Source organism: Balaenoptera acutorostrata, chromosome 6, assembly GCF_949987535.1.
Source record: "Balaenoptera acutorostrata chromosome 6, mBalAcu1.1, whole genome shotgun sequence".
NCBI classification, from domain to species: Eukaryota; Metazoa; Chordata; class Mammalia; order Artiodactyla; family Balaenopteridae; genus Balaenoptera; species Balaenoptera acutorostrata.
Genome location: NC_080069.1, coordinates 31,841,882 through 31,857,083, shown reverse-complemented (window position 1 = coordinate 31,857,083; position 15,202 = coordinate 31,841,882). Strand labels below are relative to the sequence as shown.

Below are 15,202 nucleotides of genomic sequence, written 5' to 3'. Positions count from 1 at the left end.
CCCTCTGTGGGTGGGCAGTGCAGAGTGCCCGGGCCCCAGGCTATGGGAGCAAGATGAAGGTGGACAGAGGTGGGCAGTGTGCAGGTAGGAAGACGCCCAGGCCACACACATGGTGTGGCAGCCTGTTTCTCACAGTCCTTACTGGGGCATCCAGAGGGGCAGGCTAGATGCCCCTAGCCAGAAGGGTCCCTGGGGACAGACCTGCCTTCTGGGGCCATGCACCGGCCACCCACCCCATGACTTCAGACTCCACAATAGTTATTAACATTTATCAGGATATTTCACAAGAACATCTGAGTCTCTTTCATCTCCCGAAAAGCTGGAAGCTCTGGCCGCACAGGTCCATGCCTGCGTGGGGACAGCTGGCAGAGGCTCCCCTATATCACCATGACTGCTGGCCTCCAGCATGCCCGTCATGGGGGTCTGTGTTGAGACTTGCTGGAGACACCAGGCCCTGTCTCCAGCTCTGCCCTGGTTGCCCCCTTTGCAGCCAACTGGATCTGTTAAGACCCCCAAGCCTGCCCCGTGGCTCTTGCCTCCTGGAGCATCACCAAAGGAGACCCCGTGGAGACCCCATGACCAGGCCTTGTCTCCCCCAGGCCCCCTCTGCTCCTCGCTGTGTGTCACTGGCTCCTCCAGGCCTTGGTGGCCCTGCACTAAACTTAGGCACCCTTCCTGCAACCCCTCCCCCAGGGTGTCCTGGTTGGGAGCGGGGCTCCTAGGGACCTCCTGCCACACCCCCTGCCATGCCCACTCTCCTTCCCTGCTTCTGTTCCTCCCCTGTGGCTGCACATCTTCTTCTCAATGTCTCAATGGGAATAGCCACTCCAAAGAGAGGGATTTCCTTTCCTCTGTGTTCTCAGGGCCCAGCACTGTCCAAAATGGACAGCGAGGACATTTTTCCTGGTCCTGCTGCAGCCACAGCCTTTGGGAAGCCTCCTGCTTTCACCCTTGTAGCTGGCCCCAGAACATATGGACCGTGATGGAATATAATGTCCTGGTGTACCCTGAGCTGCTAGGGACAGAATGCCCACCTCGCCAGCCTTCCGATGTGCTGACTGAGGACAGGACCCTCCTGAAATTACTGTGGAAGCTTGTGTGCCAGGCACCGCAGGCTGTTGGGTGGGAGAGGATAGGGCTCAGGTCTGCCCTGGGGCACAGAGAGCTCACTGGGAACCGGCCACGGGGACCCTGGGCAGGAACCCACAGTGGGGGCCGCGGGTGAGGACCCTGGATGGGGGGTCCAGTCTTGCCCCCTCAGACCCCAGCAGAGTGGCACCATGTCCAGCAGGTCAATTCCGGCTGCCCACTTGGTCTGGAACTGTGGGACTCTTGGAGGCATCCTTTCTGTGACTGTTTCCTCAACTGTCAGGTGGGAACATCCTGGGGTTGAGGTGAGACTGGAGTATTACAGAGTTGACCCTGAGAAGGAGCCCCAATAGGTCCGCTCAGTCAGTGCATGAGGCAGAGAGAGCAGAGCTCCAAGGGAGGAGGGGCAGGACCAGCAGGAAGAGGCCAGCTGGGCTCCAGGTCCCTTCAATGCCTCTGACGCCTGCTGTCCCTGCCTTGGCTCCATGGGCAGGGACTTTGCTGTATTTCCTTGAGGAAGAGCACAGTTGGAAGGGCCTGACCTCCCCTTCCCAGTGGGCAAGTTGCTGGTATCAAGCAGCTTCAGAACACCCACTGCAGGGTAGTGAGCTCTCACAGATGCAGGACTGACGCCCAGGTATGCAGCAGGTGTACAGCTGCAGCAGCATCCAGGCATAGCAGGGTGGGCATGTGGGGGATGGCGCTGACTCATGCCTAAGCTCACCTGCGCCCTGCCCACCTCACCTGGGTCTCTACTTTAGCTGTGTCCTGTCCTACCTCACCTGGACCCTGACCACCTCACCTGGGCCCTGCCCACTTCACCTGGGTCCCACTCCCAACTCACCTGTGCCCTGTCACTCCTTGCCTGGGCCCCACCCCCGCCTCACCCATAACCAGTCGTCCATTTCTGGCTCCCACAATGGCCCTCTCAGCCCACAGGTATGTGCCCTGCAAGTCTGCCCATGGCTGGGCAGTGATAGGCATCCCTGCAGGGTGCCTTGCGGATCTTAGAGGGATGGGGGTCCCAAGGGACTGGACACCACTCAGTCATCAGTCCCTAAGTCCCTCTGCTCTCCCTCAAGGGCCTCGGGGCTCTGGTGCAAAAAGACCTCCCTGACATCTTTGTGAGTAGCCAGCACCCCCACGATCCCATATCTAAGTCTGGCTCCACTTGCTACAGGGGCAAATGGCCCTATCTACCTCACTCGCATGACCAGGGACACAGAGCAGGTCTCCAGGCACCTTGTCTGAGGCCCTGCTGTCTAATGCCGCTGCATCCTGGGGCAACCACAGGGGTGTTACTTGCACCCTGCAGGCCTGGATTGGGGTCCAGGGCCTCATTACGGGCTGTGCCCATCTGTTACCCTCATTCTCCATCCAACCACCAGCAGGCCCACTGTGGGGAGGCCCTGCCCCAAGGCTGTGTCCACCTGTTGGCTGCCAGCATTTATTTATGTAGATAAGCACTGTCCACCACCCACCAGGGAAGGCAGGCACAAATCTCAGCCCCCCCCCCCAACGATGCCTGTGTGGTCCCCCTGTAGTTTCGCAGCATGGTTATTCAGGAACCCACCACTCGCCCCCTTGGGCATCTCCAAATGGGGTGGCGAGCTACGAGGTGGCACAGGGTGTGCCCAGTCCCCGGGAGAGGAAAGAGGAGAGAGGTGGAGTCCAGGGGGCCAGTATGGTTCAGCTCACATGGATGTAGATGGTATAGATGGGTGGGCAACTGTCAGGAGGGGTGGCATGACTGCAGACATCCACCAGGTGTCCCTGGGCACCACCCATGAGCTCCTTCTGTCTTCCGGCGCAGATGACCCCTCACTGCCCACTCAGATGGAGTTTTCTTGACAGTCACCCCACGCCCCACTCTGGGCCACACTGCTGGGCCTGAGGGCAGAGGCCCGGGTCTTTGAGGGACGTGCTGGGTGACCCTGGGCAATTGGCTGCCCCTGTTTGGGCCTCATTTTTCTCCTCTCTGATGTGGAGGAACCCTCCAGGGCCAAGTGCTATGTGGCCTGTTGGTCCCTCAGCAGTCCAGGCTCCCTTCATGCCTGCATGTGGCCTTGATGCCACCTCTCAGATGAGTACAGGCCCTGCCGTGGTGGCTGTACAGCTAGGAGACGCGGCAGAGACTCAGCTCATGGGGCAGCTGGGGCCTGGGGCTGCTGGGCCCCCGGGCTGGCCTGGGCCGGGTGCCCGTGGGCTGCTGAGCTCAGGGCCTCCAACCACTGCTGCTGCAGCTCGGCGGACGGGGCACTCAGGTACAAAGACTGCTGGGCCTGCTGCAGCTGCCACACGTGTCCAGCATCCAGCCTCTCTGCAGGGTCTGGCACACTCACCCTCCAGCCAGAGAGGGGGATGGCATGCAGCAGCTGGCCATCCTGCAGAAAAGGAGAGGAGCATCAGCACCTCGGCCCCTGGAGTCCTGGCATCACTAAATACCATCTCCCACAAGTGGGCAGCAGAAGGGTGATTCTGGACAGCCGGGGAAACTGAGGCCCTAGGGTCCCATGAGCCACCCACCGCATGGGGTTGGCCCCAGGCTGCATGGTCCAGGCCTATCTGGGCGCCGCGGGCTTGAGGCTGTGGGCTGCCGGAGCAGGGTGGACCCCCACTCCCAGTGTGGCCCAGCGGACAGAGGACACACCTGGCTGCCTCCTCGAAGGTGCAGCACCAACTCCAGGGAGTCCGACTCAGAGATGGCAGCCCACACCTTGCTCCAGGCTGTGCCGCCATCCGACACCTGCAGGGGGCCACAGAGCAGGCTGGGCAGGGGGTCCACAGTGGCTGGCTTCTGGGGACACAGAGGACAAGTCAGGTGGAGTCTCCCTTGTAAGAGCCACTCTCCAGGAAGCACCAAGGCCGAAGCTCTTGGGAGAGAGAGGAGGGGGAGACAGACTGGACAAGGCCTGGGCCAGCCTGAGCTTCCCCAGGGTCACTGCAAGGCCACTTGGGATTGGGCTGGACCTTCTAGGCAGTGAGACCACAAGAAGGGTCAGGACAGAAATAAAGATAAGGTAGGAAAAAATGGAACAGCAGGGAACCAGAATGTGGCGGCTGTTGATGATTTTCCTGTACACACACACACCTCTCACATATAACACCACACACACCACACACATTCACACACACATATACACCCATACCACCCCCCCAACACCCACACACACCTCACACACATTCACCACACACACAGTACACACAAACATACACACTCACATACACATCACACACACACACCGCACACCCACCCCTCCCTTTCTTCTGATGTGTTTAGAGCAGTCATGGACACAACCCTTAGGTCATCAGGAAGCCCCTCAGACACACCTGGCAGAGCTGGTTCCTGCTTGGACCTGAGACCTGGGTCTCCCAAAGACAGCATTTAAAGTGCATGGATGAGGGGGCCAAGGGGGCTGAGCAAGGGGCTCCTCTCTCCTCTATCGAGATAATCCTACACTCAGTTCTAATATACTGATGCACTTGACCTCTAACATACAGAGACCCTAACTGGGGCTCCAACCGGCCCACCCGGATGACCCTCCCTGGAACCTTTGGGAAGGGAAACTGACATTATAAATAGCTTCCCAGAAGACCCCGATGTGCAGTTGGCCTTGAGAATTATGCACTATGTTATGTGGAGAGAATGGAAAAATGCACTTTTTTGGAAACCACATTCTCACTTTTCCAGCTTTCCTGTTACCTCAACAAATAGGTACAGTGCCCTTGAAGGAGGGCCTGGAAGGCAGCAGCCATGCTCAGGAGGACAGGAGGTGAGAAGGGGTCTGGTGTCCTCACTGCCCCCTAGCCCCCTGATGGCTTGGGCAAGGCAGGGGCAGCATCTCCTTTCAGCAGGGCCTCCAGGCCTTCAATCAGAGTGACCATGAGTGAAGATGACACTTGTTCCCATCTGCTGTGGGCTGAATTGTTTGCCCTCAAACCCATATGTTGAAGCCCTAACCCCCCATGTGACTGTGTTTGGAGATGGGGCCTCTAAGGAGGTAATTAAGTTAAAATGAGGTCATATGTATGGGCTCCAATCCAATATGACTAGTGTCCTCATAAGACGTGGAGATTAGGACACAGACACCCACAAAGAGAAGACCGTGTGAAGACACAGGGAGAATATGTCCATCTACAAGCCAAGGAGAGAGGCCTCAGGAGAAACTAGCTTGCTGACACCTTGATCTCTGAATTCCATCCTCCAGGACTATGAAGAAATAAGTTTCTGTTGTTTAAGCTGTCCATCCTGTGGTATTTGTTATACAGCCTGAGCTGACTAATGCACCATCTAACTCCTGAGTGCAAATGGTTCCCAAGCTCTCAGCCATGACTGGATCCTAAGAGCCCAACACGCACACATGTGATATTTGGCATTCAACTGCTAGCTGCTCTCAGTGGCCTATGGACCCAACTGAGCTCTACCAGTCCTGGTCTCAGGGAAGGCGACAGCTCTAGCACAGTCTGTCAAGGCTTCTGGGGTCTTGTGTCTGGAAGGCTCACCAGACCCAGTCCACCCACCTCTGTGTTCTGCTTGGGCTCCAAGGGGTCCTCGAGGCTGGGGCTCGAGGGGGCCACCGGCTGGGTCAGGAAACACTCTCGGCAGACACGGCTCTGCCTGCCGTTCTCGGCCTTGAACTCGGAGCACTTCCCACAGATGACCTGCAAGACAAGGGCACCTGTGACCCCAATGCCCAGGGACAGAAGACTATCCAGAAGGAGGCTGGAAGGAGAGGTGTTAACGGCATGTGGAGGGGAAGGGCTTGTCTGTGAGCCATGGGAGTCGGGAGCCTTGTCCACAGGGCAGAGACCCCAAGTCTGTCCCCTGCTGGGCCTCCAGGACCTGCCTTCTTGCTCAGAAGGTCCAGGATCCAGGGGTCTGTGGGCATAGAAAGAAGATTGGGAGGAGGAACTAAGCACACGGAGGCCCCAGCAGCTGGCCTCCTCCCACCTGGACTCACCGCCCCGCACAACTTGCAGTGGTGCTTCCTTTTGGTGATGGAGTTGAAGGTCTCGCCGCAGCTGCTGCAGCCCTGCTTCTCCTTGTCACGTCTGGTCTTAGAGGACCCTCTCCTGGGCTCAAGCTATGGGAGGCAAACGGCTGCAGTCAGCTTCCCAGCGCATGTGGAGTGGCAGCTGTGCGATACACAGGCAATGCACATGCAGGGCAAGAAAGCCGGACGTGCAGAAGGGAATTAAGCAGGAGCCACACTGGCCATGGCCCCCTGCCCAGCCTCACTCCCCAGAAGCTGCCCTGCTGTCACACAGGGTGAGATTCCAAGGGGAACAGGCACTCTATGCTTGGAATGACTTGTCCCACCACGGAGGTCGGTGACTTTGCGTGTCTGCAAAGATAACAACCGGAACCCACACTGGGGGAAACGGTGGCTGCTCTGCACAGGAGCCCAGACGCCAAGGACTGGGGTGTCTGCACCCAGCATCCAGCCAGGTGGCCCTTGCTTCCACGCTCTGTCCTTCATCGGACCCCAGAGCATGGTGCCTGCTCCATGCCAGGCACTCAGGGGTGCGCAGTTGCCCACCCAACACGTGCGAGAGCACTCTCCTGGGGTAGGAGCAGGGTCAGGGGCTGGACTCCCCTCTCTATCTCCTCCGATGCTGCCTGAATTTCCCACAAAAGAGGGCAGTGATGAGTCCTTTCAGCAAGACAACGGGAAGTCATGAAACATGGTGTGTGTTCAGAGAGGTTAGAAGATCTTTAAGACTAGTCACAAGAACACACTATAAAATGCTTTTACTTCTTTTTTGTTTGTTTGTTTGTTTTCTTTTACATTTAAACAAGCTGTTTTGTGTAAGGTTTCTCAGAGAGTTTTACAAGAACCACATCAAACTCCTTGGAGCAAAGAGGAATTGGAGAGTGGCAGGCAGCAGTGGGAGAGAGGTTTTCATTTTATTCTATCACTTTACTTTAAAAAAAAAAAAAGTATTTATTCCTCTTTTAGTTAAACATATTTACAAATTTAAAAAAATCTGATGCAGTCTAAAACTAAGGAACAGGTATATAAATCATACATGGGAGGTAGATGTCAAGGCGACATGTTGGAAGACTGTTTAAAGGTGTCAAGTTATATTGCTAAGGGAAACAAGCAAGTTGCAAAATAACGTACAGTAGCGTATAATGTTTATACCAAAAAAAGTACGTGCATGAAAAAAAGACTGGAAGGAAGCACACCCTGATGATCTTATTGGCTGTTTGGGGTACAGTTACTCTTATCTGACTCTCTTATCTGGATTTTCTCAAGTGTTCACCGAGAACAGCTTGTGAAAGAGGAAGAAAACCAATAGACATGTAGAAAAGCAAACCAGCCACTCGCTGACCAGCCCCCCCTAACCCCTCCCACCTCCTGCCTCACATTCCCATTGAGGACTGTGTTCCCTCTGCACTGTGGACAGCGGTTTGAGAGCTGGGTGAGGGAACCTATGTGGTCCGCTCTGGCTGCCTACCCCTGGCCATAGTGACATCAGTCGTGTCCAGGACGCCAGCCCCACCTGATGCAAGGGCTTGGGAGGTGAGCAGGAGGCAGGAGGGAGTGAAGGTGGGAGTGGGCACCGGCCATGCAGGGTGAGGCTGGGGTGGGGGCTCAGTAGCGCTGTCTGGTTAGGTTTCCCCATATGATTAGGAGTGGTGCAAGTTGGGGGACAGCTCCCAGGCCCTTGCCCTGCCCCTCATCAGCCATGAGACCCTGCACAAGTCACTTCTCCTCTCCAAGCTTGGTTTCCTCATCTGTAAAGTGGGGTGAGGAACCGCCCCTGGCCCTGAACCCTGTCACAGCACAAGAATCCTGACTGGTTTTGCTGATTGCCCTTACATGTAACCATGGCTCTCAGGAAATGCCCCATCGTTTGATGAAACAGCTTTCTAGCTTTGAACCGCCCCAGCCCCTTAGCATTTCCTCTCTGTGTGGGTAGGGGGCGCTGGGGTCCCAGGAGAAAACACAGTCAATTCACCACAAACTTAAGATTTTAAGAAATGTCACAGATACGTATCAAATTCCCCAGGATGTCAGAGCTAGAATGGCTACTGGAAGTGCTTGTCTCAACCTCTCCCCTGCACAGATGGGGAAACTGAGGCCCAGAGACACTTTTTCTGTTTAAAAGAGAAACACTTAAAATAAGTTTAACATTAGTGTTTCTGAGCAGAATAAAATGAGGTCTGAGATTTGTTTTAAAATATTCCAGAAGAAAGAAGAGTATGTGGGGGTGGGGTGAGGATAGGGGTGGAAAGACAGATAAAACATGAACAGCACAAAGTTGAAGCTGCTCCAGGCTGGTGTGGGGGTCTCGCTGTCTGTTATTTCTACTTGTATGTGTCCAAAACTTCCCTAATAAAAATTTGAACAAAATAAGCTAAAAAATATGTTTAATATAAACTCTGCAAGTTTAAGGAGAAAGAGATGCACTGGTTGGGGGTGAGGGGGACCGAAGGGAGGGGCTTGGGCATTGGAGGCTGTTCCGGGCTGAACTGTGTCCCCCAAAAGTCACAGTTTGCAGTTCTAACCCCCAGCACCTCGGAATGTGACTGTATTTGGAGAGAGGGCCTTTAAAGAGGTGATTAAGGTAAAATGAGGTCACTAGGGTGGGCCTTAACCCAATATAACTGGTGTCCTTATAAGAAGAGGAGATTAGGACATGGACACACACAGAGGCAAGACTATGTGAGGACACAGGGAGAAGATGGCTATCTACATGCCAAGGAGAGATGCCTGTGAACAAAAAAAGAACAAAGAGTGCCACTCATCATCCAGTTATATAAGGGTTAAGATGCAACCACTGCAGTCACCCACGACAGTGCACCCTGGAGGGAATTCAGGATGCAAAAACAAGATGAGGCATTCTGTGTGTTGGAGAAACAGGCCCCGAGATAGATGCACATCTCAGAAAGAATTTCAGTGACCCCAGATTCTTGCATCTTCCCGTGCAGAGAAAAACACTTAAAAGTATTAACTTGAGATATCCGTTCTTTGTGATATAGCAGGAATCTTTTACCAAAATGTATGCTTGACTACATGTATTTCCTAGCCAAAAAATTCCTACATATACTGGCTCCTCCCCTCCCTCTTACAAGCAGTTCCTCAGAGCTGTCTCCCAGGCTATAGTCCTCAGTAAGATCCTGAATAAAACTTAAACTCAACTCTTAAGTTGTGTGTTTTTCTTTAAGTCGACAGGCCTCAGGAGAAACCAGCCCTACCAACACCTTGATCCTGGACTTCCAGCCTTCAGAACTGTTAGAGAATAAGTGTCTGTGGCACTTTGTTAAGTAGCCTGAGCACACTATTCTGGCCTATGCTTCCCAGCTCTGCTGCCTCTGCTCATAGACCCCACTGCGGGCCCCACCACTGTGAGGCCAGTGCTGGCCCCCTGGTACGAGGAGCCCTGGGACCAGCTGGTGCCTCTGAGGGTGACAGGGACACTTGCTCTGCCCAAGACCCCATCCCCCTCCAGCTCATGACCCCTGACCCCATGGACACTGGGTGTAAGAAAACCTTGGGCCCCCTCTCAGTTTATTCCATGCAGCTCAGGACCACAGAGCCCTGTGGGTGGAAAATGGGTGGCACAGACCCGACAAGCAATAGTGACGCTCCCCACAGCCACGTGCCTTACTGGAGGCCACCCCTGTCACCCGACCTTGGCTGCCAGCCACACTCTAGCCCTGAGGCACATCTGTCTGCCCCACTCAGGGCTCCTTCCCTTGAGACCATCTCTCAGGACTGCTGGGGCTCAGACATGAGAAGAGAGGGGAGGGGCCATCCCTGGGTCTGCCGTGGCCCAGGAGCCTCAGCCCTCTACCAACCTTCAAGGTGACCCTGCCATGCCTGTTTTCCAGGTGAGGACACCAAGGGCACTTGAAGTGGGAGTGGTCAGCGGCAGGGTGGTTGGATCAGCTGTTTTGCCTTCAAGCACTTACATGTGCTGCAGAACCTTGGCTCTCCAGACCCTGCGAACAGCGCTGCACAACTGCTGAGAACACAGGGAGGCCATGGGGGCTACTGGGGCATCCCTGAGGGGCAGGGCTGCCCACGAGATGGAGGAGAGGCTGTAGCGGGCCAGGGGTATGTGGCCAAGAGCTCAGCTCCTGAAGGTCAGCAGGGACCCCATCCTGGCCAGAGGGACCAGAGGGCAGTTCCTAGAGCCGGGCATCTTGGGGCTGGGGCTTGGAAGAGCGACCCATCCTGGCTTCCTTTTTTAGGCTGCAGTTCGGTGATCAGACAGGGTCTGAGTACCAGCTTTCTTGGCTGGGTACCAGCTTCCTCGGTGCTGAAGACTGTGAGCCACCATGGCCTACGCTTGATTCGGCTCCCCCAGGCAGTTCCCGAAACCGAGGGCTGGTGACCAGGTGGCTGAGGTGAGCCCACCTGCATCGTTGAGGACAGGTCTTCCTGGCCAACCATACTTCCTTTTTGGATGAGGATATAGAATAAGTCAACCAAAGGGAGGGGCTCAGATTTTCTCTTTGGATGTGGAGACATTGGAAAGGCCTGGGCCAAGTCTAACCAGGGAGGTGTGGAACCGTGGCTTCCCCAGTAACAGCCAAGCAACTTCACCCAAAGCGCTCCAAATGCACAAGCATGGGCCTGGGAGGTCTGTGCTGAGGGCCTGTTTTATTCAGCATTTTCTCTTCAGCAGATTCACTTACAAAGCAGGGAAGCAGGAGGAAAATTCAGGTAAGAATCGGGTCCCAAACAGTGGCCCTGACAACCAGCCTCAGGAGATAGAGCCACACAGTTATCATTGGTCCTAAAGGGTGTGGACATAGGCCTGGGTCTTAGGCCCGGTCCTGTGGCGGGTGCAGCCCAGGCCCTCTGCCCTTCACAGGCAGCCCTGTCCCGGGCTTGGGGTGGAAGGGCGGCACTAAGTTTGTGCACGCTGAGCGACGGGTGGCAGGGGTGGGGCCTTTCACGGCATCGCGGAAGGGTCCATGTGTTGCCATGGTGGGTCTGGAGCCCAGGGAGGCCTTTTGGACTCTGACATTTCTGTGCTTCCGTGAAGAGAGATGCAACTTTTGCAGAACGGGGAAGTTTTTGGATTCTGCAAGGCCCCCTTGCAAAACTTCCTGGTTTGGGTTTAGCTTTTCTTAGGAAAGAGGGCCTTGTGGGAACTGTGCATCTGAGGACACCACCAAGAAATCAAATGAGCACACCAAGAGTGAGTTTACATTTCCTCTCCAAAAGCTTACATCTGGCATGTTGTAGCAAAGATCACTCTTTCTAGTGCCAGAATTAAAACCCACTTTGGGGTACTTTCCACATATATCCACTGAGCACATCTCGGACTCACCCTGTATGGCAGGAGCTTCACTGAGCTCTCTCTCTTCTCCCCACCCAAGGGAAGGTAAGGGTAGAGGGGGAGGAGTTGCCCAAGGCCTCATGTCAGGACCCACTCCACGTGTTAAAACATTAAACATGTGACCTTCAGGTCCCTTCCAGCTAGAACATTCTCTGATGGGCACTGCCTGTCATGTGTGCCAGCCCCACCTCCTGCTCCTCTCTCTCTGCCTTGGCACTGGATCTTCCTCAGCCCTGTCTCCCTGACCACACAGCCCGCAGCCACTTCCACTTTTCCCTGCATCCACGGACTGAGGCCTGCCTGTGGACTCACCCTACAAAGAATGGGGGTTGCTCGCGGCCCTTGATGCCTTCCGGCCTGCCCCAGGCCAAGGGTCGGATAGCAGAGGGCCCTGCAGGGAGTCCAGCTCAGCTCCCCTGCAGAGGCAGGGAGAAGCAGTGCTTCATGCAAAGGGCCATCATGGAGGTTGTCAGAAACCCTGGCCAAGGGACCCTGGAGCTGATTGGAAAGCTGCAGAGGCCCCATCTGTCATTTTTCTCTGGGCAGTTAGTTACACAGATGAAGCTTGAGTGTGCAAGCTGCTTTTCATGACATTCCTAGACGTTCCAGAAAGGAGCCCAATAGCACACTGCCAGCCTCACACGCACAGTTTGGTGATTCAGAAAGCTGATGGTGGGTTGCTTCATGTGAGAAACACTTGTCGGTGACTCTAGGGTCAGCCGCGAGGGCTTCACAGATGAGGCCTTGGGGCAGAGTAGGCATAATTGAGGCATTCTGCACAGAGGGGATAGCAGGTGCAAAGGCCCTGGGACACGGCCAAGTGAGGGAGGCCAGGGCATGGTGGGGGAGGTTGGGCTGGAAGGAAGCCAAGGCCAGACAGAGCCACAATGCAGGAAGCCCCTCAGGGAGTTTGAGGGGCTGTGACAAGACCATCTCTCCCCTGCTGATAGTGCTGCTTTCAGATTTCCTGACTCTGAGTTCAAACAAATTAGCACAGGCTCCTCTTGGTTCTCGCAGTACCACCATGTGGCAGCAGTAGCACTCAAATAAGGGGGTTCCCTCCTCTCACTTGGTCCCTGAAGCCCATGATGCCCTAGAAACGCTCCATCCCTCCCTGGGAGCCCAAAAACTTCTCAACGTTTTCCCAGTGCCGGCAGTCAGAGACACGTTGGGTCAGGGGTCGTGTGGTGACCTGGCAAAGCTTCTGCTCTTGTAACAGAGCAGGGGACTGGGGCATCTGGGCACATCTGTTCTGGGGCCTCAGCAGGGGCTCAATGCTACCCAGCAGCATGGATCGTGTGGGAGGAGGGGACTAGTTTTCTTACTAAAAATCTACATCAGGACAGGAACACTTACTCCCCATGATGAGCTAGACATCCGTCCCTCCCTCTGCTGCTGTCCCAGGAAAGTCAAGTCCCACAAGGCCTTTGAGCCAAAGGCCCGGTCTCCTCACCTATCAAGCCCGTTTCCTCTTCTTAAAATGGGTTGACCCTAACAAGTGCCAACCCAGAATGGCTGTGATGACCAGCAGGGTGGCCCTTGTAGCCAGAAAAGAAGGAGCTCTGCAAGTTGGTGCTAAATTCAGGCAGACTTTGCTGTCCAACTGGGGAGCACCTGCCACCAAGGGAGTGCTGGCCCAGATGAGGGATGTGAGATAGAGAAGTTGGGGGGGAGGGAAGGAGAGGCAGGCACAGTGAAGAGAATGTGGGGGCAGTACCGACCCACCCATGGAAGAAGTTCCCCTTTAGGAGCAAACCCCCTGTTAGGGGTCAGGCTGGGGCTCAGGCCTCCACTCATTCCTTCCGAGCCTGGAAAACTGAGGGATAGGGCAAAGCGAGGATGCCCAGGAGAATCCCCTCTCAGGATGCAGGGTACAGCACCTCCTTGGTAGTCTAGGCTTATAAATGTCATCAGACTTCACGACTGTTAGGCCCAGTGGTTAATAATGATGCTTCCCTGTCCTGGATACTCACTGCATGCAAGGCGCATACATTTACCCTGTTACTAATCTCCCAAACTGACAGAGCAGGAGGGACTCGGGCATAGTCCCGTGGCCTGGCCCTGTCAGGGTGGGGACATGGACACAGGCTATCTGACCCTGGACCATGCCTTCTCCGCCCACATTGACTGAGCCTCCTGAGGGCCAGGTACCGCCTTGATCCACATTTCATCCAGGCATACTTTACCTGTGGTAAAGAGCACAAGTCTTCAGAAGAACTCAGCTGTGTAACCTTCACCCACCCAAGAAAATGGACATTTGGGTCCCAGCGGGCTTGCCCCAACCCTCCACCAACAGGCCCCAGGGGCCATCAGTGTGAGGACCCAGGTCACATGGAAGGGGGAGGCTAAACCCTCACCCTCAGGTCACCCTGGTCTGACCCCAACTTCCACCTCCCACCCCTGTCAAAGCTGGGGGGGGTCACTCACCCCTGCAGCACCCGCTCCACCAGTGGCTACCACTGCAGGCACCTCTGAGTTGGCGCTCACCATCTGGAGGGGACAAAGACAGCTGGCATGAGCAGAGGTTCCGTGGCCACATGCTGACATCCAATGCAGTGTTGGAATGCCACCATTCCTTCTGTCTGGTCACAGGGTCAGGAGGAAGACTGTCGGGGCCTAGTGTCTGCTATGACTTTGGGAATCTGTCCTCCCTGGCCTGAAGGCATCTCAGAAGAGTTATCATTTCCCAGCTGGGGTGGAGGGCGGTGGGCAGGTATGAACCTCCTTGAGGCCCACCAGGCCTAGCCAGCTGCATCACACCATGTGAGGTGGCCCTGGCCTCTAGCTCTTTCCTCAGGCATCTGTGGAGAGCTCGGTGCCCTGCCGTCTATGGTCAGGCTCTGTCTCTGCACCAACTTTAATGGCAGGTATGGGGTGGGGCGGGGGGTTCTGTTTCCAGGTCACCTCTTTTCAAGGTAGGGGACAGTACGTTCCCTGCCCGGGACAACACAAAGTTTTCTTCTAAAATAGTCCAGAAAGCAGACAAAATGGAGATTTGATGCAAATATTAAGTGGATAATGAGGTGGCCTGTGGGCCACAGACCAGTGAGACCACAGGGAGGGCCAATCAGGCCTGGTGTCTGGGACTCAGGGCTGCTCAGCCAGGCTGGGCTGAGTATCCCTTAGCTTCAGGGATGTCCCTGAGGCATGGAGTGAGGGACCCTCACTGTGAAGTCATGTTTGGTTGTACCCAGACAGAGGGAATGGCCAAGGCCTAGGGTGGACCCATCTGGCCCTGGGTGGGGATCCTGCTTCCTGGCTCCCCCCAGGCCTGGGGACAGTTTCCCATGGGGAGCAAGCTACCCCTGCTGATAAGATCACAGCCCCTAGGTGCATGTGATAGGACAATGCCTCATGTAGCAGCTTTATCCAGGCCTGTCCTTCCCTCCCTCCTGTCCAAGCGCTGACCACCCCAGCTACGAGGCACAAGGGTCCCCACATGCATGCTCAATAAAGGTGGGCATGAGGAGAGCATGGGGACCAGCTTCCCTCCCAGACACCAGTCCTTGTGCAAAGGGCCTGGGTCACCCCAGGGACACTGGCACTCACAGGCGGGTCTGGAGTGAGGGAGGAATCCTCATCCTGGCCGAAGGAGCCACTGAAGGCCTTGAAAGTCTGGCTGTTCTGCTTGTGCTTCTCAATGGTGGCCTCAATGACCTGAAACAAAACCACAAAGAACAAGGGCCCTCAGAGAGCATTCCAGGAGGGTGAGGACAAGGGTCCTGTGGTCATTGCGTTTTCCCCTGACCAACAGGCTCACATGTCCTCTGAGATGAGGAAACGAGGCTCAGGGATGTGATCAGTGACTGAC

General features: G+C 55.5%; 1 protein-coding gene across 1 annotated transcript in view; it reads right to left on the bottom strand.

The window, feature by feature from the left end:
- Positions 1-314: 314 nt before the first annotated feature.
- The window catches only part of FGD3 (FYVE, RhoGEF and PH domain containing 3), a 64,962-nt gene continuing 50,074 nt past the window's right edge, over positions 315-15,202 (bottom strand). Inside the window, exons 13-18 of the mRNA XM_007182373.2 lie at positions 14,941-15,048; positions 13,819-13,881; positions 6,051-6,173; positions 5,611-5,751; positions 3,740-3,886; positions 315-3,473 (exon numbers count right to left, since the gene is read on the bottom strand). Coding sequence (XP_007182435.2) covers positions 3,231-3,473; positions 3,740-3,886; positions 5,611-5,751; positions 6,051-6,173; positions 13,819-13,881; positions 14,941-15,048 — 825 coding nt within the window. The 3' untranslated portion in view covers positions 315-3,230. The remainder of the gene's footprint in view (positions 3,474-3,739; positions 3,887-5,610; positions 5,752-6,050; positions 6,174-13,818; positions 13,882-14,940; positions 15,049-15,202) is intronic.